Source organism: Bombyx mandarina, chromosome 06 (assembly GCF_030267445.1).
Source record: "Bombyx mandarina strain Sakado chromosome 06, ASM3026744v2".
In the NCBI taxonomy this organism is placed as follows: Eukaryota; Metazoa; Arthropoda; class Insecta; order Lepidoptera; family Bombycidae; genus Bombyx; species Bombyx mandarina.
The window spans coordinates 10282227-10308822 of record NC_143213.1 but is presented as its reverse complement, the minus strand read 5'-3'; the positions used below and the strand labels follow the sequence as shown (position 1 = coordinate 10308822).

Here is a 26596-nt window from a genome sequence, read left to right as displayed (position 1 = left end):
TGTCAAGAGACACCGCCAGCGCCACCCCACCCCGAGGAACGGCCTCGTCCGAGAGGGACCGCACGCGAAGAATTGCATCCACGGTCGAACGGCCCTCCCGGAAGCCGTACTGCTCCGCCGAAAATGATTCCGCATATTAACTCAATTTCGAATATTTTTGGAAATTGTACACTTTTAATGCGAAAACGTGATATATGTACCTGTACCCAATTAAGACACATTTTTGAATGACAAAAGTACGCAGTCTTCAAATTGCACGCGCAGTTCAACAGTAACTGTCACAGAATCGTTTCGCTTCGTAACAATGCAATTAGCAATTCGAGAAACATCTGCCGACTCTCAAATGCGAAAACGAAGTGCTCAAGTTACTAAGGTAAGGATTCGCGCGCAAGACGTATCCTCATTTCAGAGCACGTTTGTATTCATACAGCAGAATTTTAGAGTGGAGCAAACGTTAGAGGAATGCAAGTAGACAAGCGCACAATGATGTAAAAGCATAACGCTCTCTTTGTTCTCGGCTAACGAAAAACGAAATTCAATTTTTACCCAAGTAAATCTAGTTTGCAACTTTTGCCTCTTGAATACGATATAAGGTGTATAATGGACTTATTATTAAGCGAGTTTAGGCATTAAAAGGTTTATTACTGTGACGAGATCTTAAAATGTTTTCAAGGGTGTGGGCGTGGAATTTTTATTTTTTATTGCTTAGATGGGTGGACGAGCTCACAGCCCAGCTGGTGTTAAGTGTTACTGGAGCCCATGGAAATCTACAACGTAAATGCGCCACTCACCTTGAGATATAAGTTCTAAGGTCTCAGTATAGTTACGACGGCTGCTCCACCCTTCAAACCGAAACGCATTACTGCTTCACGGTAGAAATAGGCAGAAAGGTGGTACCTACCCGTGCGGACTCACAACAGGTCCTACCACCAGTAATTACGCAAATTAAGTAAGTGGTTTTTTTAAGTGAAAAGTTCTTCAGTCCCTTTGAGCAATTCTTGGATTGATGAAATCTCGTGAGTTAGCGTGACTGACATGCGTAATAGCAGCATATCTGTAGACTTACGAAGACTGAAGATGTCTCGGAGCTGTCATCGTTTCGTGCTGTGCAATCTCTTTCACGACTACCCACCATACGCCCACTATATTAAGAAATAATTAAGATATCGGCCCAATTCTGCGACATATAATTGTTGCTCGGAATGTCAATATATTATGTGAGAACCTGATTGATATTGATAATTTTAAGTATAATGAAATTTCAAGGTTTAATACTAAAATTCTAAGTTATATGTTTCTCCTTCTATCGGCAGTCCCTATGATTGCCAATTTTTTTATTACTTTTGTAGGTAGACTGGCATACGACTGACCTGATGGTGAGTAGTTACCGTCGCTTACTAACACTAAAAATGCCAGGGGCACATCCGCTATTTACCTCATAGAAAGCGACATGATGTAATAAAATCAAGTCATAACCTCGTTTATGCTTTCACCTGAAAGCTGCGCTTTTTTATTGCATAGACGGGTGGACGAGCTCACAACCCAGCTGGTGCAAAGTGGTTACCGGAGCCCATAGACATCTACTACGTAAACCCACCCACCACCTTGAGATATGAGTTCCAAAGTCTCAGTATAGTTACAACGACTGCCCCCACCCTTCAAACCAAAACGCATTACTGCTTCATGGCAGAAATAGACAGGGCGGTGGTACCCACCCGTGGGGACTCCCAAGAGGTCCTACCACCAGTACGGCTTGTATTTAAAAACTAAAAAAACACATTGCTGTGACCACAGCTAAGTATATGAGACACCCCTATTTGTCGCAACGACTCGCATGGTATCTATATTATAGCAATGATATTAAAAGAGATAACTTCCCTAAAGTACCAACAATAACTTTACAAAGTTTGAACTCAATCAGAAAAACTCCTTACTGTGCGAACGAACAGACCGATTCAATGTGAATCTTCAAATCGATAAAGCAACGATAGGGTTCTCAATTTTTGTGTGTGGGTTTTTTTGTTAAGATTCATCTTTTTCAACAGTATTAACCCTTTGCACACGAGTGGGGAATAATATTGTTATTATTATAGCTTAGGTGTGTGGACGAGCTCACGGCCCACCTGATGTTAAATAGTTACCGGAGCCTATAGACATCTGCAACGTAAAGTGATAAGTTCTAAGGTCTCAGTATAGTTACAACGGCTGCCCCACCCTTCAAACAGAAACGCATCACTGCTGTCGCATTTTTTATTTATTTATTGCTTAGATAGATGGATGAGCTCACGGCCCACCTAGTTTTTAGTGGTTACCGGAGCTCATAGACATCTACAATGTAAATGCTGCCACTCACATTGAGACACGAGTTCTAAGGTCTCACTTTTAATAGACAAAGGCTGCCCCGCACTTCAAACCGAAACGCATTACAACTTCACGACAGAAATAGGCAGGGTGTTGGTACCTACCCGTGCGGACTCACAAGAGATTCTACCACCAGTAATTACGCAAATTATAATTTTACGGGTTTGATTTTTATTACACGATGTTATTCCTTCACCGTGGAAGTCAATCTAGAACATTTGTTAAGTACGTATTTCATTAGAAAAATTAGTAGTTGCCAGCGGGATTCAAACACCGTTGCAGCGCTCAACACGAATGCACTGAACGTCCTTTAGGCCACAACGACTTCAAAAGTATCGGTATCACATCAAATCATGTTGTATCCTCCCATGATTTAATTACAAACGACAAAAAGAAGGATAAGAACAGATATCGAAAACATAAACAATATGCCAATCATCAAATAAGTAACATAAACAGTTTAAACAGCGCATCGAATTTCCGTGCCAAACAAAGTGATGAGCAACAATCATCTCTCGACTGCAAATGGTTAAATTTGGAAATTGTTTGAAAAATGTACAATTTGTTCGATCGTCCGTGTTGTTTAATTGAAAAGTTTTCGATGTCGCAGTAACACAAGGTACCGTAGCTAGCCGCTGTCGATTTGTTTTCGCAGGAATACTCAGTGTAGGTAACATACACAATGTGATACAATTGGAGGACAGCGACCTTGCGTACTCGAGTTTGTTGGTATAGTCTAATACTTGGAAATTTGTAGAGCTGATACAACATAATATTTTATTCTTTACGTATAGTTTTTTTTTATTCTTTATTTGTACACACAGTTAATACAGTAATTGCGATAAGATATAAAAAATGGCGAGCTTAACTCAACAATTGAGTTATCTACCAGCTAACCGTTCTTAAGGAAGGAAAGCTTTACATGAGTGGGTAGATGAGTACAATCTAATCAATTTACTTATTGATACAATACACAATAACAATAACCACTAATAAAAATAAACACTAATACATAATATATCAGACTATATGCATACACAATTACACACTTAAATAACATAAACATATACATACACGTACATATATAATGAAATACATATAAGTAATACTAAATTGATAGATAGTGCTCCTTTAATAATTTAATATTTTATTCTTAACGTATAACATACAAAGAGGTATTCGATTATTATCGTTTGTAGGGTCACACACACATGCTAATAACGTACGTGGCGTGTTACCTGGATACGTAATGCAAGGTGTCATCTTCACCATTCCACGCTTGTGGGGAAAGGATATTGGGACGACAGTCCAGTTGTAACGGTCATACAGTGAACACAGTTCCACTTAGATAGCTATAATAAAACTGTATGTACCTATTGTATTTTCAGTAAATATACAAGTGTGTGAGTTAATAACGACCTTCATTTACAACAACTGGGCTCATCCTAAATTCTTGATTCCAATCTTCGGTTGTTGTTTAGGAGGAAACGACAAAGAGAAAATCTTACACCGAGCTGGTGAAATCGCTCAGTAGACCGACTGACCAATTGATATTCGGAAATTGTATAGGTACATACTATAGGCAAGCTTATCTTCAAAATGTCGTAAAACTTATGACTCAGGATGGGCGGCGGATGTCTATGGGCTCTAGTAAACCCTTGACAACAGGTAGGCCGTGAGCTCACCCCACCCATCTAAGCAATAAAAAAGATTATAGAGTGTTTCTCTTCATCGATTTCTGCTCTGGCCCGACGGTGAGCTCTGCTATCTTTAGATTGGGAAGTTGTGTTGGTTCGTCCTTGATTTTTCCAGTCCTGATGACGGAATTGAGGCTGTCGAAAAGCTACACATAAATTATAGTTCTATATTTAGAAAGACTATATTTATAAAGCATTCACGTGAAATACGTAAATTGTTACTAAATTTTGAAATGATTATTATTATGATCGAACTTACACCTGCGGACGGACACTAGTCAAAAACACAGATGTGTATCATTTAAATTTTATGTTTGAAGGATTACTTTCCGTGCGCCCGAAGGCCTATCTACTTTCACCATGAAAATCCCAGCCAAGAGGGGTGGGATTTGGTGTGTATCATCTCTATGTAGATAGTATTAAGTGTATCCAAGCACAGTATACAGTTTCGGTGGCAACGGTCCAGTGTAATCGTCGGCGGACCATCTGGCGTGTCACGTGAATGTGATAACGCCGGATATTGTGCCAGTTAGCCTTCCGACTTTGAGATGCGCCCGTCGATGTCAATATGCTTAAGTCCACTACGAAAATTTTATGAATTTTTTAAAACGACTTTTAAGGCTTGCTTTTATAAAAGCTTTGCAGTTTTAATTTTGCAGCATGCTTTTTTAAGTAATAGCTTTTTATTGCAGACTGTGCTTTGACCACGGAAAAAGACTATCGCTTTTCGCAAGATTATTTTCTTAAATCACATATGTATACATTCCTTTATTAAAAGGGTGCTCTTTCCAGAGCCAGATAGTTCATGGTAAAAGTGACATCAGGGGAACGTTTGGTGGATAAGGGCTTTCCAGACCACCGCGATGAACTCTTCTGTGCGTAAAAAAGAGATGCAAGAGAGACAAGTCTTTTAAAATAAAAAGTCTCGAAAGTTAGTCATGCTCTCATGATAAATTTAGAAGATATTAATTGGAACCACCGAAGAACACGCCATTAAAAGAAACGAATGAAAAAATTTAATTTAAGTAATAACCGCTGAAGTTAAGAAGAACATCTTTTAAAAAAAAGTGACTTTCTCGTTAGTCGTCTATACTTCTATACTAATATTATAAAGAGGAAAGATTTGTTTGTTTGTTTGTTTCGAATAGGCGCCGAAACTACTGGACCGATTTGAAAAATTCTTTTTCCATTAGAAACCGACATTGTCCCTGATGAACATTTTTTTTTTTTTTTTTTTTTCCACAGGAGAAAATCGCCGGATCGCCACCCGCACGGCAGGTGGGGTATGTGGGAGTCGAACCTCACTAAAAACTCCTGCCGCTCACAGCCGGTGCCCTACCCCGGACCGGGTGGGAATCCAGTCGGAGTTATTGAGACGGCGGGACAGGGTTTACGCAGAGCACATTACATCCATCCCGCCGTCCCCCAGACGCCGGACCGGCGGCCGCCAGCAACATGACCGCCGGTTCCCTCGGTCGACGGGCCAAGAGCCCGATTGATAGCGCCGCGCTACACCTTCCCCCGGAGCGGTCGGGGGAACGCGACCTACCACGCCGCCCCACGCCTAAGCTCCTCCCCGCACAAAACGGGTGGAGCCCGAAGCTCTTAGGGGGCCGGGTTACGGACGAGACCCCGGTCCCGACCCCCTGCTCGGCGGCGGCGGGTTTCTGCGTAGTGAGGAGAGCTTTGCCTCACTCGCCCCGCCGCCTCCTTCTGCGAGATGGTGCACTCGCAGAAGTCGAGCATAGCCTTCCAGGACTCGTCACCGCCAAGCATCGACGCCACGACGCCAGGCAGCGACAAGTCCGGTCCTATCTTTGCGACCAGGACACGGCGCTGCACCTCCCAAGCGGGGCAGACAGCGAGCGTATGCTCCGCCGTGTCCAGGTCGTGTCCACAATGGTGGCACCTCGTCGTCGGCTCAGCTCCTATCCGGTGCAGATACTTTCCGAAGCATCCGTGCCCAGTCAGCACCTGCACCAGACGGAAGGTGAGGCGTCCTCGGCCACGATTCACCCAGTCATCAAAGACTGGGTAAACCGCCTCAACGGTCCGTAGACCCCACGTGGGGTTGGCCAACCGCCTCGACCACGATTCGAGCACGGACCGCCGAGAATGGGCCTTCCGCGCCCGCAGCTCACTTTTGGAGGGACGCACCACGCCCAGAGCACGAAGCTCGCTGCGCCACCGATAGTCGGCAGCGAGCGACTCCGCCTCCAGCTCCCATGGCGGCGTCCCCGCCAACACACACGCCGCCTCGAAGGAGACGGTGCGATATCCACGGATGACCCTGATAGCAACGGTGCGCTGCGGCCGGCGCAGGAACCGAGCCATAGCGGCCCGGTTGCGTGGCTCAGCCCATACAGGCGCACCGTACAGGGCCATCGATCGCACCACCCCTGCGTAGAGGCGGCGCACAGCCTGATCCGGCCCCCCGATATTCGGGAGCAGTCGGCTCAAAGAACCGGCTGTCCTCATCAATCGGGGGACCAGCTCCGCAAAGTGAGCACGAAAAGCCCACCGGCTGTCCAACACGAGGCCGAGGTACCTCAACTGCACCCCGACCCCTATTCGGACGCCTCCAACCACGATGTGGGCGTCGACAGGTGGCGCTCTCCGTGGCCCGTGAAACCACAAGGCCTCGGATTTACTGAGCGCCACGTCGAGGCCCAGTCTCCTTATCCTCCCGACAACGAGGGCCACCCCCGCTGTGGCGAGACGGGCAGACTCTCTATAATCATCCCCCCGGGCCACGACCAACGTGTCGTCCGCGTAACAAATAACGCGGAGGCCCGGGAGGAGGGCACCCCTCAGCACCCAGTCGTACCCGATGTTCCACAAGAGGGGTCCGAGAACCGACCCCTGCGGAACACCCCGCACGACCGGAAAACGGTGAAGGGTCCCACCGTACCCGGTACATTCGACCGACCTGGCCTCCAAATAGGAGCCAACCAGCCGGCGGAGGTAGAGGGGCACTCCATGCCTCTCCAGTGCCCCCCTATCACGGACCAGGGCAGGGTGTTAAATGCGTTGGCGATGTCAAGAGACACCGCCAGCGCCACCCCACCCCGTGAGACAGCCTCGTCCGAGAGGGCCCGCACCCGAAGTATTGCATCCACGGTCGAACGGCCCTCCCGGAAGCCGAACTGCTCCGCCGACAGGTCAGGTCCAACCCCGACCAGGTGCTGAACGATGCGGGCAGCCAGAATACGCTCCAGCAATTTTCCCGCCTCGTCCAGCAGTACGATAGGACGATACCCGGCGGCTGTATCCACCGGGCGCCCCTCCTTCCGCAACAACACAAGTCTGCCCGTCCGCCAGAGCAACGGGAACCGTCCCGACTCCAGGCAACTATTAAATAGCTCCAGGAGCCGGTCCCCTAGGGCATCGAGGGCCAAGGCCAGCACCCGGCCATGGACTCCGTCCGGGCCGGGGGCCGTGTCCTTTGCAGTCATCCTTACAACCGCCACACGGAGCTCTGCCCCAGTAATACGGGGCACCTCAGCAGGGGCTTCACCGTCGATGGCGTCCGACGGCTCACCCATAGCGGGGGGAACAAAACCCTCCCGCTCCTGCGGGAACAACGCCGAAACGATGTCCCGCAGCTGTTGAGGCTGGAGTCGCTCAGTCATAGGGGGGGCCCACGGGCGCAGCTTGCCGCGCACCAACCTGTACGGGCTCCCCCATGGATCCGCTTCGAGCGCCTCCAAGAGTCTCTCCATGTTCTGCTCCTTGGCCCGCCTGATGGCCAGCCGCAGGGCGTCCTTCGCAGCGCGATATTCGCCGTGCAGCCGGGTTTCCTCCTCCGCAAACGCGACGGGGTCGTCGCGCCGCAGGTGGCGGCGACGGCGGTGTCTAGCGCATTGGCGGCTCGCCCGAATGGAGACCGCGCGCAGTCTCGCAATTTCAGGCGACCACCAGGGAGACTGCCGCCGTCCGCAATGCCGAGAGCCGACCCGGGGCATTGAGGCATCGCATATGCGGTGCATCGCGCCGCGGAACCATTCGGCCTCGGCCTCCACGTCGAAAGGGTGTGGGCGCGTGGGCGTCCACGCCGCCACCATAGAGGCCTCCACCAGGAGCTCCTTCTTCAGGAGCTTCAATGCCCACCTAGGGAATGACCGGGATGCACTCCGCGGGGGGTTAACCCCGCGAGCGCCTGCGGTCGGTGTTGGCGTGGGAGCGGAAAGATCGAACCGGATATACCGGTGATCTGACAACGATTCCGCCCCCACCACCACGCCCCAGCCGAGGATGCGCTGTGCGACGGACGAGCTCGCGAACGTCAGGTCTACAATAGACTCTCCTGTCCACCGCACGCATGTCGCGACTGAGCCCCTGTTAACGATACAGAGATCGGCCGCGACCGCCCACTCCTCCAACAGCCTACCACGAGCGTCCGTAGATGGGGAACCCCAAGCGACAGACTTCGCATTGAAGTCCCCCGCCAGTATCACGGAACGGGGAGAGAGGTGACGAGCGATCACCTCTAGCCCGTCCAGGAACCGCTCGAACTCGACGGTAGGCCGATTCGGAGAGAAGTACACCCCGATCACGACGGTATTTTCTAATTGTACCGCGACGATCCCGGGACCCCTGGTCACCATCGCCAGGGGGGGAATCATCGCGGATCTTCTTATATGTATGGCCGCCAAGCCATCAACGTCCCCAAACCAGCAGTCGTCTGCTAGGGGAACGAAGTACGGCTCGGCGACCACAGCCACGTCAATTGACCACTCCGCCATAGTCTGGAGCAGCATGTCCTGAGCCCCGGCGGAGTGGTTCAAGTTTCCTTGGAGGAAGCGATAGGTGTGATCCATTAAGACTGGACCACATCCATCGCCCCCTCCCTTACTCCATTGTCCCCGCTATCGGGCGCGAACGCCTCAGCGTGGGCCAAAGTGCCGGCCGGTGCTCCCCCGGCCGACAGCTTCTTTTGGCGCCGCTTAGCTTGGCGGCGCCAATTTCTGATTGCGTTTTTGCCGGCTGGGGGGCATGCCTTGCCCCCGGTCCGGTGGTCAGCCCTGCGTCCGGCCGCCGCACACAATAAGCAATGCGGCGCAGCCGAGCACACGGCCGCCTTGTGTCCAGGCTGACCACAGCGGAAACACAGTCCGCTGCGGTCAACCGCACTTACGCACCTGGCGAGGCAGTGCCCAGTGCTGAAGCACTTTAGGCACCGCCAGGCGCGTGGTTCTAGCAGGCGCACGTGGGCTGCTATCCAGCCCACGCGCAACCTACCCGGATCCCCCAAAGGTCTCCCGGGCGGAGGAGCAGCCAGGGCGAAGGCCGCCTCCACCGGGCAACGTACCCACACGGAGCTGGTCCCGCTATAACCGGGACGCAGCTCGCCTACGGTTATATTCTGCAGGGCACAGTTGCCCTGGGAAGCGACGGCCGCCGCCACCTCATCCCTGGTGGTGCATTCGTCCAGGCCGGTCACTTTCAATTCGGCCATCTTGACCGGCCTATGCACCCGCACCTCCTCTTCAGGCAGGACCGCGCGGAGCCTTGCGGCCAGACGCTCTGCGATGCCGGGACTATCGGCACCGGAACACTCTAGCAGTTTGGCCCCATTGGCTGTCTGCCTAGAGCGGAGACCCTCCCCCGCCCCGATCTCATTCAGATCGACTGCCGCGTGCGCCCGAGCAATGACATCTCCGTATGTCATGCCCTTGGCTTTGGCAGCCGGCAGCAGCGTTAGGACCACTGCCGCCGACCGCGGCGCGCGCGGTGGCTTCTTTGTTTTCTTGTTTTTCTTTTTGGCGGCTACAGGCGCTCGACCCTGTTGGGAAGGAGCCTGAGCCGCCGTGGCCGCCGGCGCTTCACCCACTTGTGGAGATGCCAGTGGGACCTTCTTGGCACCCCGCCGGGCCACCACGTTCCACCCCTCGTCCATGTTGGATGGGGGCGGAGGCAGCGGACGGGGCTGGGGTGCTTGCGATGGGCGTTTCGCGTTGGCGCCGCCCCCCCGCTTTGTTCTATCCCGTCCCGGGCCCAACCTAGTGGCTGGAGTCCGTACGGGGGCGGGGTGGGCGGCTGGAGCACCCAACACTGCTGCATGTGCCGGTCGCCGTGCGTCAGCCGGGGCAATGAGTTGCGCCTCGAGGGCCGCCAGCCTGCCGTCCAGCCTTTCCAATACAACCTGGACGGTGCGAGTGATGACCTCGTCCAGGCTGAAGTTTCCAGCCAGCTCCCGTGGCCCCACGAGTGCCTGCTGCCTCTTGGTAGCGGTCATCTCCCTAGTGCGCGGCGATGGGAGACGTGGACGCTGCTCTGCCACGCGCGGTGGTGGCAGCACAGGCCAACTGTCGCCAGTCAGCGCTGGGGAACGGCGGCTCCGAGGGGCCCCAGTGATACACGACGTCGCCATCGGTACAGGAGCCGGAGGAGTCCGCAACCCAGTGGCCCGGGGTACCGCAGGTGACGCCGTCGCTGTCGCTGTCCTCTTCGAAGCAGCAGCCTCATCATCAGGCTGCTGTTGGGCTTGAAGTAGTGCTCGAAGCCTCGAATTTTCCGCCATCAGCTGTACCACCTGGTCATTGGCGGAAGCAACCGAAGGCAGAACCTTCGAGACCTGCGAGACCACCTCTCGCAGTTTACGGCCAGCGGCTTTGGTCTTAGTGCCGTTGGCCGCATATGATTTGACGGTCCTCATGGCCCTGTCTATGACCAAGGCAGGGTCCTGAAGGCCGCCTTCTTCCTCCTCTGTCGTTCGCCCGTCCAGTGAGGCGACAGACATCGACGCCGATGACTGCGCCGGTGACGGTGCGCCCCTCCTCCGGGCGAGTCTTCCTTTCGGGGGCGGCATCTCCTCCGCAGCAGAGGCCGCATCGGAGACTACCAGTACCTTCTCCGGCGGGGCATCTGCGCCAGAGGATGACGTTGGCTCCCCTCCCCCCTCGCGTGAGGAAACTCGCTGGGTCTTCCTTTTCCGCCTTATCTTTTTGGCGGTTGTCTCTTTCGAGCCAGCCGCCTCGCTGTCACTGACGAGCCCAGAGTGCGTCAAGTCAGCGCTGGCGTGTCTCTGTTCGACGGGTTTTCCGCTGCCCGTCATACAGCCCCCTTCGTCATGGCAAGCTTTGCCCCCCCCAGAATACGCGGGGCTGCATGCTTCCACCAAGGTGGAAGCACGGAGGGATTCTCCACCTAAGGTGGTACCCTCCTGGGGTAAATTTTTTACAAACTTTGCCATCATTAATTTTTTCCTTTGATATTTAACCAGGGGTCGGTCCCCTGGGACGGCCCTCACGACTGGACTCCCTCCAGCCAGTCATCCCATCACCGGGCACGTCACAGGCTTAGGATTAGGGAATTTTTTATAGAGGTTCGCATCCTCGCGGCCCCTGCTAGGCAGCGGCCCCCGTCCCCTACTCGGTAGGGATTACGGTATGCTTCTTCGAAGCCACGCCGGTAAACCGGTACCCCCCTCTGGAGGGCCTTCCCCTTTAGCTGCCAAGAGGCAGCCGGGGACATGGCAACCAGCGACCGGAAGGGAGTGCCCTCCGGTTCACTTCTCATCCACGTGGGGTCTACCATTACTGACAGACCCACACGTCTGACCACGGCGTGACCACGCCGGCGTGCCGGTACCCTCCTCTGGAGGGCCTTCCCCTTTAACAGCCAAAGGGCTGCCGGGGACATGGCCTAGCATCCAAGAGGTCTCCAGAAGGGAGCCCTCTCCCGCTTCACGCACCCTTTGTCCAGCAAAGGTGGGAAAAAGGAACACTGTGTGCAGTCTTCTTAGTTCGCGGCACCCCTGTGCAGACAACGCTGCTCCACGATATCGGGGTGCACGCTTAAGCCCCACCGCCGCGACAAGGCGAGACCACGTTGTGTGGGGCCCTGATGAACATTTTTTTTTTTGTTTCATGTGTGTTTTAATGTTTCCTCTTTTTTTTTTTTTTTTTTTTAAATTTTTTTTTGGTTTCATGCTTTTTTTATTTATTTTTTTAATTTTTTTTTTGGTTTCATGTGTGTTTTAATGTTTCCGAAGCGAAGCGAGGGCGGGTCGCTAGTTGTAAATAATTAAATTCGATTGTAACGCAACAATTTCACCGTGAGGCATGATAAATCGCTTTAGACAAAATACTTCAATAAGATGGAATATGAAATTTTGATGTTTTTTTTATCACCTCTATATGTATCGAAGACCGTTTAGGCAGTTCCAAGTGGCTTTAAAATTAACAGCTAATCTAGTTACTCATGAATCTACAGATCTTACTATAACTGTCTGTAGCGTTTACTGTATTTGCTATAACCAAGTTGACAGTTGCTCGGACTACGATAAGCAAACTTGAGTGTAGCCGGTTCGGCGTAATGTATAAGATTTCGATCGCACGTTTGATCACAAAGCGGGTAGCCACATGATGCGTTTGCATTGTCGCATCGCAGTACGTACAGAGATATATTAAGCAACGCGACGGCGTTTGTAAATAAAATACTTAAATGGGTGGACGAGCTCATCTGGTGTAAGAAGTTACCGGAACCCATAGACATAGGCAACGTAAATGCCGCCACCCGCTTTGAGACATGACTTCGAATGTTTTATAGTAGCACGGCTGCCCCACCCTTCAAACCGAAACGCATGCTTCATGGCAGAAATAGGTGATTTGGTGTTATCTACCCTTGCGGGATCATAAGCCATCTAACCACCAGTAAGCCTCTAGTAAATAGCGGTACTTATTTGTGGCTAAGAGACTTGATAAGCCGATAGAGAAATCCCTTCTTAAAACGATAAATTAAATAACTATTCATAGGAAAATAGTAAACGAAAGTTTGATAAATTAACTTTTATTAAAAAATATGATTGTCAATAAATTTCATCAAAATACATAAATCACATGGCGGCACCCGAAGCCTGCTGGCTCCATTTCTTTCGAACTATCGCAAAGGAACTTGATAAAATATTGTTAGATCAATAGAACGTTTATTTCTTAGATTTTATTAAAAATTCGTAGACCGAAAATCATTTCGTACCGATTGGCTGTTTTGGCGCTCTAAAAAGAAATTTTAAGTATTAAGATGTGAAAAGAAAAATAAAAGCAATTACACTAAAACATGACTTTTTCATCGCGACTTTATGTATATTTTCAACATATTTAAACACAAGTTTTTTATAACTAAAAACGATGTCTAAGGGATTCGCCGGAAAATAGGTAGTAGCATCCTTTGAATATTATCCCAACGGGCAAAAATCGCCTACTGGTGTTTACTATTGGTAGGGCGATATACAATAAACCTGTCTATTTATGCTGCGGAGCAGTCATGCGTTCGAAATGAAAGGTAGGACAGCCGCTATAAAATCCATTTCAAACTTCAACCTTATGTCCCAGGGCGAAAGGCAGCTTTCACATTGTGATCTCTACAGGTTCCGGTAACAACTCAACACACCAGGTGGGATGTGAGCTCATTCGCCCATATATTCACTAATGAAAAAAAACACAAAATCCCGTGAACTTACAATACATCAAATGGATTGGATATTGAAACGAATTGTTACTTTGCTATTATAAGATAAAATCATAAAATCGGCATATTCCAAAAGAAATCGTGAAAAATTTATAAACACCCACACGACTGATTTATAAGCTTCTCTTATAGACTTCATTTTATGTTCAGATCCTTTAGGATATTTGTAGAAAGTGGGCAAGTAACTGGCATACTTCAACGTGTACAAGTGCTGTTCAATGTATGCTTTGAAGTCCTTCGGTTCAGGCAAAGCTGTAGCTAAACCTGTAATATACACATCGTAATAAAGCCGTTTCAATAATAACAATAATAACAATGAGAATCACGTGCGATATAGTCATGATACATTTTATTTTAACTCATTCAAATCATAGGTGAAATGTATTTTTTTTTATTGCTTAAATGGGTGGACGAGTTCACAGCCCAACTGGTATTAAGTGGTTGCTGGAGCCCATAGACATCTAAAACGTAAATGCGCCACCCACCTTGAGGTATAAGGTCTCAGTATAGTTACAACGGCAGCCCCACCCTTCAAACGGAAACGCATTACTGCTTCACGGACGAAATAGGCTGATTGGTGGTACCTACCCATGCGGACTCACAAGAGGTCCTACCACCAGTAATTACGCAAATTATAATTTTGCGGGTTTGATTTTTATTACACGATGTTATTCCTTCACCGTGGAAGTTAAACGTGAATATTTGTTGAGTACGTATTTCTTTAGAAAAATTGGTACCCGCCTGCGGGATTCGAACATCGTTGCATCGAATGCACTGGACGTTTTATCCTTTAGGCCACCACGACTTCAATGAAACGTTTTGTAACATCAGTTAAACAATGAATTTTTAATAAAAAAAAAAGAAAACGATTAAAAAACAATATAAACTTGCCTGTGCTGTATGTAAGCTTTGCAAGTTCAACGGCAATACTAATCGAAACAGCTTTAATATCTTTTAAAGGTGGATAAATGCGTCCCATTTCCAAGTCTTTCTCGCTTACTGATTCTGCCAACGCCTAAAGTTTGAAGTTTTTAGATTATTCTAGATTTCTAAATATCGTAATATTGATAAATTGTATACTTGAACACTTTTTCTACTAAAATTTTGTGTCTCCGTATATTTTTTCTACCAAATGGTGGCCTTTACAATTAAATACAAGATGTATATTTTTTTATCTAGGGTTAACAAAACGAAAATTATGAAAGAAAAAATTATTAAGCTTCGAATGTCATTCTAGTTAAAATTTGTAGATATGTTTGGTGGAAATGGTGTTAATTCTGAATCGATATTTCCGGCCTATTAAAAACATTGTTTGTAGAACCGGAATAACTGAAAACCGAGTTCTGAATAACGATTTGTTTAGCCCGCTCTAAGAATGTTCAACGTAACCTAGCAAATTTAAGTTATCATGTGTTTAGTTAGAGCAAACGCATATACTTAGTCTGGCCATAAATACTGTTACAATAAAAAAATTAAAAAAATCTATTGCATAGAGATCTGCAACGTAAATGCGCCACCCACCTCGAGATATAAGTTCTAAGGTAGTCTGGCCATAAATACTGTTACAATTAAAAATAAAAAAAAATCTATTGCAAATAACATTTATTACTTTTACAGTGTGTTAGTTTAATACATAAATATAAAACAATTTAAAGTATAAAAAGCTTATTCGAAGTGGTCTCCATTGGCTGCAATACAGTCCTTTAAACGTTGAGGCCAGTTATCAATAGAAGCACGCACTCTTTCTATGCGAAAAATTTTCATTGCATTTGTATTATAATGTGTGTATAATAAATGTTATTTGCAATAGAATTTTTTTTCCTTTGTCTCACTCAGTATTTATGGCAAGACTAGGTATATTGAAATCTGTTCATTGAAAAAGTATATCAGGCAAATTTTTTTCATCCTCAGCTACAATTTTTAATTAATATTTAAAAGATACATTACCCGTGCAGCTTTCAAGAAAAGCAAATCCGGTATCGTATGAGCACCACTAGTTATGACGCCAAGTGCAATTCCTGGGAATATATACGCGTTGTTACCCTGTCCGGTTGTATATTCTTTACCGTTATATTTGACGATAGGGAAAGGAGAGCCTGAAGCGAATACACAACGTCCCTAAAGATAGAAAATCTGCTGAATTTTGACACGTTTATTCCTTAAGAATGAATTTAAATTAAAAATTATTTTACGTCAATTTGCATGGGTACTAAAATCTAGGGTTCCCCAAAAGGTGTCATATCTTTCTATTCAAGTATTAATAGACAACATTACAAGGAAATTTAACTTTAATAATGTATTCAATTGGCACGCTTCTTCTGGTATACCGTTTACTAAACTTGAAATTACGATTTATTTTGTTATTATAATATTATTATAATACAATGACTAAATTATTATTTCCATAGGGTGACATGAACCCCGTAGAGTACCACAGCCTCGTTTTTTTTATTGCTTAGATGGGTGGACGAGTTCACAGCCCACCTGGTGTTAAGCGGTTACTGGAGCCCATAGATACCTATAAATTAAATGCGCCACCCACTTTGAGATATAAGCTCTAAAGTCTCAGAATAGTTACAACGGCTGCCCCACCCTTCAAACCGAAACGCATTACTGCTTCACGGCAGAAATAGGCAGGGCGGTGGTACCTACCCGCGCGGACTCACAAGAGGTCCTACCACCACGTAAAGGCGGTGCAGCACCATTTATGTGCTAAACTGTAAAAATATGTAATTTAAATTATATTAGAATAACATACTTCCGTATTATCGTAGGCTGCTTGTGCAGTACATTCGGCTTTACTCGTAGGATTAGATAGAGCAAATATGATTGGTCTCTCGCTATTACTTGCCATTCGCTTTAAAACTGCCGGTGTAAAAGCACCACCCACTGTTGAAGTTCCTATATTGGATTGAGATGATCACAGTAAAAAAAATTAAATATTTCAAGTGATACAAAGATATAAAATACACTAAAATTGGGGTTTTTTTCATTTAATCACGGTGCCAACATAGGCAAATACTTTTTTCTCTTTAAAAGCTGACCAGCATGCAGTTTGCCTGTTAAGTTGTCATCTTTTTTTTTTCTCTACCTAAGCTGAAGCCTTGAGAGGCTATTTCAGCGTAACCTTAACTAGTAGGTGAGCTCACGGGACTCTAACCGGGAGTGTTGCTAACACTGGCCTCAGCAAGAGCAGTGCTTCGCAGAATCTACCACCGGTTCGGAAACGCGACCCACTGAGAAGATACGGCGAGAAACTCAGTGGTCTGTATGTTAATTTACTCGTCGAGCCCTTCGTTGCAAGCGATGGGTTCGACGAGAACGATGACCGGTGCTTGAGGTACCTAAAAGCACCGTTAGTGGATCGGATGGCGTGTTTTGTTACTTCGACTGCTTTCCATTCTGTCCGCAGCATCGGGAATGACTTATCATCATTGATTGTCATTTTGAATTTAGCAATGCTAGAGGAAATCCAAATGCATATCCGAGTGAATGCAGAACTGCATTCACTGGAAACAAGGCATTTGAATGCAGTTCCAGCTAGTACTGATGAAGCCTACTTCGATGGCAGGTACAGCAATGGTGTGCAACCAACGTGTAAGCATATACTATATATCTATTATGTTACTAATAGGTTGGGGAAAAAGTAATTTCGTATTATAGTATGTATCAACTTTTAATAATATTTCTTTGGCTATACTACTTGTATCTGGCTGGTTTTGGTATCATTAAAAGTTTAAATTTTAAAGAAATTAATTCCAAATTCAAATTAGGAAAATGTGTGATTTTTATTTATTTTTCGTACTGTCAAGATGAGTGAATCTAATGAAGAAATTCGATACATTTGAAAATTTTACTATAGATTTTAAACTATAAATTACTATAAATTATTATTTACTATAACCAAACGACTCAGAACCAAACCGGTTCGTGGTGTGTAAGGTTTTGATCGCACATTCGATCAGAATGCGCATACCTACATGATGTGATTGTGAGCAATATAAATACAGAAATATATTAGGGAAATCGTTGGTTGGTAGCCTATGGGAGATATAACTTACAAATAATTAACCTTGACCATTCACAATTAGTGAAGAAAACGAAAGGTCAAATTCAGACATTGTGACTATCGGTATAATATAACAACCTACCAACAATACAAGTTGCTTTGATACTCTTAATGACTTGTTCCAGATTCCTCTCCGGCTTAACATCCTTTCCGAATGCCTTCGCATAATCAGGTACACCTTCAGGTCGGCTTTTGGACAATAAACCATTGATATCGAACATAAATATTTTAGATAATGCCTCCTTCTTTGATAAGCCTTCTTCTACCATTGCTTGGACAGTCAAAGTAGCAATTCCCGTAGCTGCCTACATTAAATAAATGATCAGGTAAAAATCACACAGAACTGAATGAGATGCTAAATGAAACTTCAATTAATTAAGTTACACATTTTATTCCTCTAATGTAAAATTGGCAAACTTATTTTTTTTTAATTGCCCTTGTAGGCAGACGAGCAGATGATGACTGGTTACCGTCGCCCATGGACTTCAGCAATGCCAGGGGCAGAGTCAAGCCGCTGCCTACCGTTAAACTTATCGGACATTGCTGTCTTCGTGAAATTAATAAAATCAAAGAACAATTAATGATAGAGTCGCTGTTTTATCATTTGAAAATACCGCATAATAAATTCTTAAGTACATACCATGTTACTGTTTTATAATAAATACAAGTTCATAGAATTGCATATCATAAAGTCGCGCACATTAAAAACACTTACAGAACCGGCACCGAAAAACAAATATGTGTTTTCTTTGAGTTTCCGCTTCGTGATTCTAGTGGCCGCCATCATACCGGCCACAGCAACACCGGCGGTTCCTTGAACATCATCATTGAACGTGCAGTATTGTTCTCTGTACTTGTTCAAAAGACGACCGGCGTTTGGTAACGCAAAGTCTTCAAACTAAAACGAAAATTTAAAAATTCTAGAAATTTCAACAAACGAACATATGAAAAAACGAATTTTTGTTTTGTTGCTTTGGTACTCTCAGTGGCATCTTGAGACATGAAGACTGAATTTCAAATTTATTTTTTAATTTAAAATGCTATTGTATGTTATTGTTACGCCGGTAAGAGCAATGCCATCTGTCGTCAAATAGCAGAAACGAATATCAAAAGAACTAGTAAACTCCAGAACGCTCGAGAAGTCCAACGCCATCTATTGTCAAATGTAAACGCAAATCGATAATACTCGTCTTGTGAGAAATGTTCTCGATAATTCTAGGGATGTCGCATCGACTATAAAAGCGTTGCAGGGACGTCGCGAAAGGACTTAGTAATCGAAGCAAAACAGTGAAAGGATCACCTGAAGCGAAGCGGAAGAAGTCTACGAGTTGTAAACTGTTCTGTGAGTGTTCTAGATTTTTAATACAGTTATAATTTATACTTAAGTAGAATTTTTATTTATTCCGAACTCCAGCGCGTAACAATATGTTACTAACATACCTGCAACAGAACCTCTGTTCCAAATCGATTAATACAAGCCGCCATAAATTCATCAATGAATTCGTCGTATGCGGGTCCTCGCACTCGTTTCTGTCGTAGTCCAATATAAATAGGATCCTCTAATAATGTCTGAAATGTTTTTAATATTAATTTCTTACTAGTATCAAACAAGTTCATATTTAAGAGGAAATAGCTTAATGTTATAAAACCGTAACATAGTATTTTGCATCATCTATATAAAAAATTGCCAAGTAGCCTATTTCTTCTTCTCGCCTTTACCCTACTATGTAGGTTAGCGCATTATTTTCCATTTGAGCATCATCATACGCCATCTCAGCTGCCCTTACACGTTTCTCTCGCATATTCTCTTTCACACAGTCCATCCTAGTCTTTTTAGGACGCCTCCTTCTTTGTAGTTATTTTATTCCATTAAATTTTTATAGGGCAGCCTTATGGGCTCAGCACTCTGGCTGAATTTAGCAATACACCACTGGATGCGACAGCCACTATACAATAATATTATTAGAACTTCAACATATGAATCAAGGTAGATGACGACTTTAATGATTTCTTAGGCATTCGATAATCACTTAATATAGGTCGTTAGTTCATTAGCTCATCTAAGCCTGTTATTGTATATTTATTATTGATAATGATCATTCCGATAGAGGCACCCGTCACGTGCGGACGTGCTCATCGTCCAATCGATCGCCCGGTCTTTGTTCGCCCGGCTTTTGTTAGCCCGGCCATTGTTCGCGCGGCCTGTGTTCGTGATACATCTGCCGACCAAGTGTGTTTCCTGGAAGCTTTTATTTGTTTTGTTTTAGTTATTTTTGTGTTCGTGGAACATTTGCCGACAAAGTGTTTTCCTGCAAGTATTTATTTGTTTTGCTTCTTTTTGTAATTTCTGTTTTGTTGTGCTTTTTCTTTGTCCTGTAGTAATCGCGCCGCATTGCCACCTGTGTTCAATAGAACCGCTCAGGTCCGAGAAGTTGGGGCCTCGCCGCAAGGCGAGTGTTTTCAAGACCCGGGGCCGCCCCACCTGGGTACTCAGCGATCATGGACGCTGTATTCGTGGAATTCCTCCGACTTCGTCACCCACAGCTCGCCTCAGAGTTTCTGGCTTTCAAGGCCAATCACACTGCGAGCTCTCTCGAAGACTCCGCCGTGCTCGCTGCTCCTGCGTCGCCTGTACCTGCGTGCAAAGCGTCTACATCGAGCACCGCAGCCTCCGTCGTGCCTGCCGTTCCCGCGTCGCCTATACTGGCGAGTAAAACTACTGCGTCGTCCGCCGTGGCCACCGTTCCAGCAGCGCGATCATCCGCGGCCTCCGTCGCGCCCTCCAAAACTCCTGCTTGTAGGTCACCTGCGCCCGCCTCCTCGTCCTCCGACTCTGACTCGGAGATGGAGGTCGACCTCGCCCCCGCCTCATCGACGGATGGATTCACCCTGGTACAAAAGGGTAAGAAGCGTGCCGCGGAGTCTCGAGCTCTCGCGGCCGCTAAAATTAGCAAAGCCGCGAACTCGTCGCGCCCCCGCCCTCAGACTCCCGTTGCGCCTCCAGCCCGTGCCACTCCGTCGCCGCGACCGGTGGCGCAATCTAAAACTCAGACCCCTCCCCCGGTTATCCTTCAAGAGAAGGCAGCTTGGGACCGAGTTTCCCTGGCCCTTAAGGCCAAAAATATTAATTTTGCCAGCGCCCGTAATCTCGCCAACGGGATTCAAATAAAAGTAACGACACCCGACGACCATAGGGCCCTCTCAAGTTACCTCCGAAAGGAGCGTATAAGTTTCCACACTTATACGCTCCAGGAGGAGCGCGAACTCTGCGTTGTCATACGTGGAATCCCGAAGGAGCTAGATGCCGATCTCGTCAAGGCAGATCTGATAGAACAAGGCCTACCAGTAAATTCCGTGCACCGCATGCACACCGGCCGCGGTAGGGAGCCATACAATATGGTTTTAGTCGCCCTCCAGCCTACCCCCGAGGGTAAGCAAATTTTTAACATTCGGACCGTCTGTAGGCTCTCCGGTATTGCCGTCGAAGTCCCCCATAAAAAAGGCACTCCTAGTCAGTGCCATAACTGCCAACTGTACGGGCACTCTTCCCGTAACTGTCACGCGCGCCCCCGATGTGTTAAGTGTTTGGGCGATCACGCCACGGCCCTCTGCGCTCGCGACCAAAAAACCGCGACGGAACCGCCTAGCTGTGTCCTGTGCCGAACACAAGGTCACCCCGCGAACTACCGTGGATGCCCCCGAGCTCCAAAAATAAATCGCCGCGTCGCCCGTCAAAACCGCCTCCGAGCTTCCGGCCCAGACATCAAAGCCACGGTACCCTCTGTGCCGAAGGCTAAGCCTGCTTTCGTGCCGGCGTCGGTGCCCAGCGTCTCGGCTTGGGCTAAACCGTTGCCGTACACGAACACGGCTACAACTCTCTCCCCCGCGACTCGTCCCACCCCCGCGATACGTCCCTCCCCCGCGACCTGCCCTCCGACCGCGTCCGAAAATCTCGCTCTAGCGATCGACTTTTTTCAGTCGATCAACTTTGAGCGTGTTAACGCTTTGGGTGACGCCATTCGCGCCGCCTCCACTGCACAACATTTCATCGCCGTTGTGCAAGAATACGCTGACGTATACGCGTCGTTAAATACGTACGTCCTCCCCTCACTCCGCCGGTAATCAATGGCGTACATTAGTAGAATAAAACCCTTATCCGTAACAATAGGATTTTTTAACGCTTACGGTCTCGCAAATCAACGTGATCAGGTTTGTGATTTTTTGCGTGACCATCAAATTGACATTTTCTTAGTGCAGGAGACCCTACTTAAGCCCGCGCGCCGTGACCCTAAAATCGCGAACTATAACATGGTCAGGAACGACAGGCTCTCTGCCCGTGGTGGTGGTACCGTTATTTACTATAGAAGAGCCCTGCATTGCGTCCCGCTCGATCCTCCCGCGCTCGCTAATATCGAAGCATCAGTGTGCCGAATCTCACTGACGGGACACGCGCCGATCGTTATCGCGTCCGTTTATCTTCCACCGGATAAGATCGTTCTAAGCAGTGATATTGAGGCGCTGCTCGGTATGGGGAGCTCTGTAATTCTGGCGGGCGACCTAAATTGTAAACACATCAGGTGGAACTCACACACCACAACCCCGAATGGCAGGCGGCTTGACGCGTTAGTCGATGATCTCGCCTTCGATATCGTCGCTCCGTTAACCCCGACTCACTACCCGCTAAATATCGCGCATCGCCCGGATATACTCGACATAGCGTTATTAAAAAACGTAACTCTGCGCTTACACTCGATCGAAGTAGTTTCAGAGTTAGATTCAGACCACCGTCCCGTCGTCATGAAGCTCGGTCGCGCTCCCGATTCCGTTCCCGTCACGAGGACTGTGGTGGATTGGCACACGCTGGGCATCAGCCTGGCTGAATCTGATCCACCATCGCTCCCGTTTAACCCGGACTCTACCCCGTCTCCTCAGGATACCGCTGAAGCCATAGACATCTTAACATCACACATCACCTCGACATTAGATAGGTCATCGAAACAAGTTGTAGCGGAGGACTTCCTTCACCGCTTCAAATTGTCCGACGATATTAGGGAACTCCTTAGAGCTAAGAACGCCTCGATACGCGCCTACGACAGGTATCCTACCGCGGAAAATCGTATTCGAATGCGTGCCTTACAACGCGACGTAAAGTCTCGCATCGCCGAAGTCCGAGATGCCAGATGGTCTGATTTCTTAGAAGGACTCGCGCCCTCCCAAAGGTCTTACTACCGCTTAGCTCGTACTCTCAAATCGGATATGGTAGTAACTATGCCCCCCCTCGTAGGCCCCTCAGGCGGAGTCGCGGCGTTCGATGATGACGAAAAAGCAGAGCTGCTGGCCGATACATTGCAAACCCAGTGTACGCCCAGCACTCAATCCGTGGACCCTGTTCATGTAGAATTAGTAGACAGTGAGGTAGAACGCAGAGCCTCCTTGCCACCCTCGGATGCGTTACCACCCGTCACCCCGATGGAAGTTAAAGACTTGATCAAAGACCTACGTCCTCGCAAGGCTCCCGGTTCCGACGGTATATCTAACCGCGTTATTAAACTTCTACCCGTCCAACTCATCGTGATGTTGGCATCTATTTTCAATGCCGCTATGGCGAACTGTATCTTTCCCGCGGTGTGGAAAGAAGCGGACGTTATCGGCATACATAAACCCGGTAAACCAAAAAATCATCCGACGAGCTACCGCCCGATTAGCCTCCTCATGTCTCTAGGCAAACTGTATGAGCGTCTGCTCTACAAGCGCCTCAGAGATTTCGTCTCATCCAAGGGCATTCTCATCGATGAACAATTCGGATTCCGTACAAATCACTCATGCGTTCAACAGGTGCACCGCCTCACGGAGCACATTCTTGTGGGGCTTAATCGACCAAAACCGTTATACACGGGAGCTCTCTTCTTCGACGTCGCAAAAGCGTTCGACAAAGTCTGGCACAATGGTTTGATTTTCAAACTATTCAACATGGGCGTGCCGGATAGTCTCGTGCTCATCATACGGGACTTCTTGTCGAACCGCTCTTTTCGATACCGAGTAATGATATTATGAGAACCAAATCCTTATATACGTTTAAAATATATACCTTATAGAAAATATAAAGCATTTAAAGACGCAAACCTGTTCATCACACAAATGTTTGTCCGATGCGGGAATCGAACCCACGACGCTCAGCCCAGAAATCAAGAATGTTAACTACTGCATCACCGAGTTAGACCACAAAGATGCATCACAAAACTGTCTAAGCGGGTTAACTGCGTTGCTAATGTACAATATTACTGAATACGGAGAAGGCTTTTTAAAGTTTCAATCTCCCTTAAAAATATAGAGACCTGGGTCTTAAAACTGTCTATGCATACAGACATTTTCTTGTGGTTATATATGACACGCAGTAAAAATACGTACACACCTCATTTTCAGTTCCCACGTCTAATGTAATAGGCAAGCATTGATGTGGTTTTATTCCAGCCAGCGCCGTGTAAAGGGCCAGTTTGCCAACAGGTATGCCCATACCATAAGCGCCCAAGTCGCCCAAACCTAATATTCTCTCGCCGTCTGTAAAAACTATTGCGCGGACAGCATGCTCTGGCCTACAAAGGAATCCATTTGATATATTAAGTAGCCTACAAGTGCGTGTGTTCAGAAATAAAGTCATTGTTCAAATTCAACACAATCTAAACGCATTGTATCCAGAAATTCTCAAATCATCATCTCAAAACTTGCAGCTTGATTTAATCTAATTTCTTTGAAACTGTATCACGATTTCTTTCAGATTATTCGTTGACATCTGCCTGATTACACAACAACAACTTTTTGTTTACAACAACAACAAATATTACAACTATTCGTTTTTGGGATACTGTAAGGGACATAGGCTTCATTAAAGAAATGATTTTCCGAATTTTCATTTAAATATTTTAACATAAGTTTACCTTATGATTAGTATTACCTTTAGAATATATTTCAAAGAACACAAAACAAATATAGAGATTCGGTAGTCGCGAAAAAAAACCTTACCAGTTCTTCAAAATATCAAATATGTGTCCTTTATCATGAATAGTGATATATAATCCTCTCGGTCTCCTGTAAACGAGACCAAATTTCTGGCATGCCAATCCAACCGTAGGCGTGTACACAATAGGCATGAATTTTTCTATGTCACAATCAAGTAAACTGAAAAATAGTTTTTCATTCCTATCCTGAAAATCGGACATATCGATTTATCTAATAATAAAAAATAATAAAATGTGTTCGTCTTCTACAGATGATTCGTTCGATCGTAACGAATGGTTGCTTTTGTACGCATTTAAATGAATAGTCTGATAAAATAAACACTATCAGAGTATCATCAGCTCCTCAAGCTCATCAAGTGATCGTATGTTGAAAGATGGAACGTACAGTATTTTCTGTGGTTTCCGTGAGTCGCAAATCTAATCAAAACTATATTTACGCTACTCTTAAACTCGAGATTAACCCGTAAATGTAATTATAATTAACCAAACCACTGTTTCCTTCTCTGTTTATTAACAGCCAAGCCAAGCACTGCTCTTGCTGGAGCAGATATTAGCAAACTCTCTTTGAGTGAGCACCGTGAGCTCGCCTACCGGTTTGATGGCTGAATTAGCCCTAAAGGCTACCGGCGATTACGTTCGAAAAGAAAACACGGGCTCACAAACCGCCCTGCCAGCAGTAATCACGCATTTTTAATAAAAAGGTAATAGGTCTTTCCTTACCATGCATAAGCACCTTACCTATAGATGCTTCTTTACGACACTTTGTATACACTTACAATAACCAACTTTTTTGTCGCGTTTTAAATTTCAGATCACAAAACTATATTGTCCGATACAGTAAGATATTTGTAATGTAAACTGACTCTAATGCTCGTCGAGATACAGCATCAGGCATAAAATGGAAAAAAATATAAAGTAAAACTACTTACTTGCAACTCAGTCAAATAAAGGTATCTATTCAAATCGTCGTCATATCTATCGAATGAAATTTGGCAGAACTCCAACTGTTCTTCCTGGGTTTTAAATTTGGGTGCCAAAAGTCCGTGAATACCTAAAGCTTGGCGCTCTTCGAGCGTGAAGGCTAGGCCCTGCGAAATTTGTTGTTTTGTTTCAATTCTAATACTTTACACTTGAATTGGTTTAGATTTGATGACATATTCATGGATGAATTGTCAAATTATAAGTTTCAGATATATTTTTAAGATTTAAAGTTGTCGTGGCCTAAAGGATAAGACGTCCGGTGTAGCTAGAAATAGAATAAAAAAGATTCAGATACCTACTGATGCTACCTAAAGGCCCTGAAGCTACTGTCCTTAATCCTGTACCTGTCTTTAGTACTGCATCACCTTTATTAAGGTGATAGACTGAGCTATTTATTTTGTTTTATTATTATTGTATATGGAGAGTTCTCAATGACGTCACGCAAAAAAGAATACTACTACGTACGTAACGAAATATTTGTAAACGCGACCCAAAATAATAGTAATAAATTCATGAAATAATGAACAATGATAGGATTTAAAAATAATTATTGGATTCATTTGATCCACATAGACTCAGGACTTTAGTGATCTTCCTAAAGTCGTTTCCTTATAAACCTTATTGTCGTTCATAAGTATTTTCTCAAATTGTATAAATGGTTTTAATTTGTAGAGTTTACCTTATTAAGCCGCGGATCTTTTATATGGTCAATGCCTCTGAGCATATTTGGGCAAATTATGTTACCAGTTATCTCATGCATATTTCTTCTCTGGTCCAAATACTTAGGTTGTAAACCATTTATTATATTACGCTTAAACTTTGTTTTTTCAAAACTGTAAATAATTAAAGTATGGAAAAGTAAATACCAGAAGAAAGCAAGAAGCACAGAAATATGACGATGATGATGTATTTCATCTTGATCATCACCTGTGATATGTTCGCAAAAGGAAGCTACAACATTTTTATTATGATAAAGCAAAGATTAAATATCTATTTAATTG

The 26596-nt window shown here is 46.1% G+C and overlaps 1 protein-coding gene and 1 long non-coding RNA gene across 2 annotated transcripts in view; one reads left to right on the top strand and one right to left on the bottom strand.

Annotated features, from left to right (window-relative positions):
• LOC149502829 (uncharacterized) overlaps positions 1 to 26596 on the top strand; it is a 510125-nt gene that overhangs the window by 168436 nt on the left and 315093 nt on the right. The window lies entirely within an intron of this gene.
• Positions 13528 to 26510, bottom strand: LOC114246495 (NADP-dependent malic enzyme). The gene is made up of 12 exons (XM_089728482.1): positions 26493 to 26510; positions 26275 to 26376; positions 25544 to 25702; positions 24619 to 24800; positions 24011 to 24191; positions 19039 to 19167; positions 18314 to 18496; positions 17681 to 17903; positions 16288 to 16430; positions 15477 to 15647; positions 14421 to 14544; positions 13528 to 13793 (listed from the first exon to the last, which is right to left on the bottom strand). The coding sequence occupies exons 1-12, from the start codon at positions 26508 to 26510 to the stop codon at positions 13528 to 13530; spliced, it is 1881 nt and encodes a 626-aa protein (XP_089584608.1).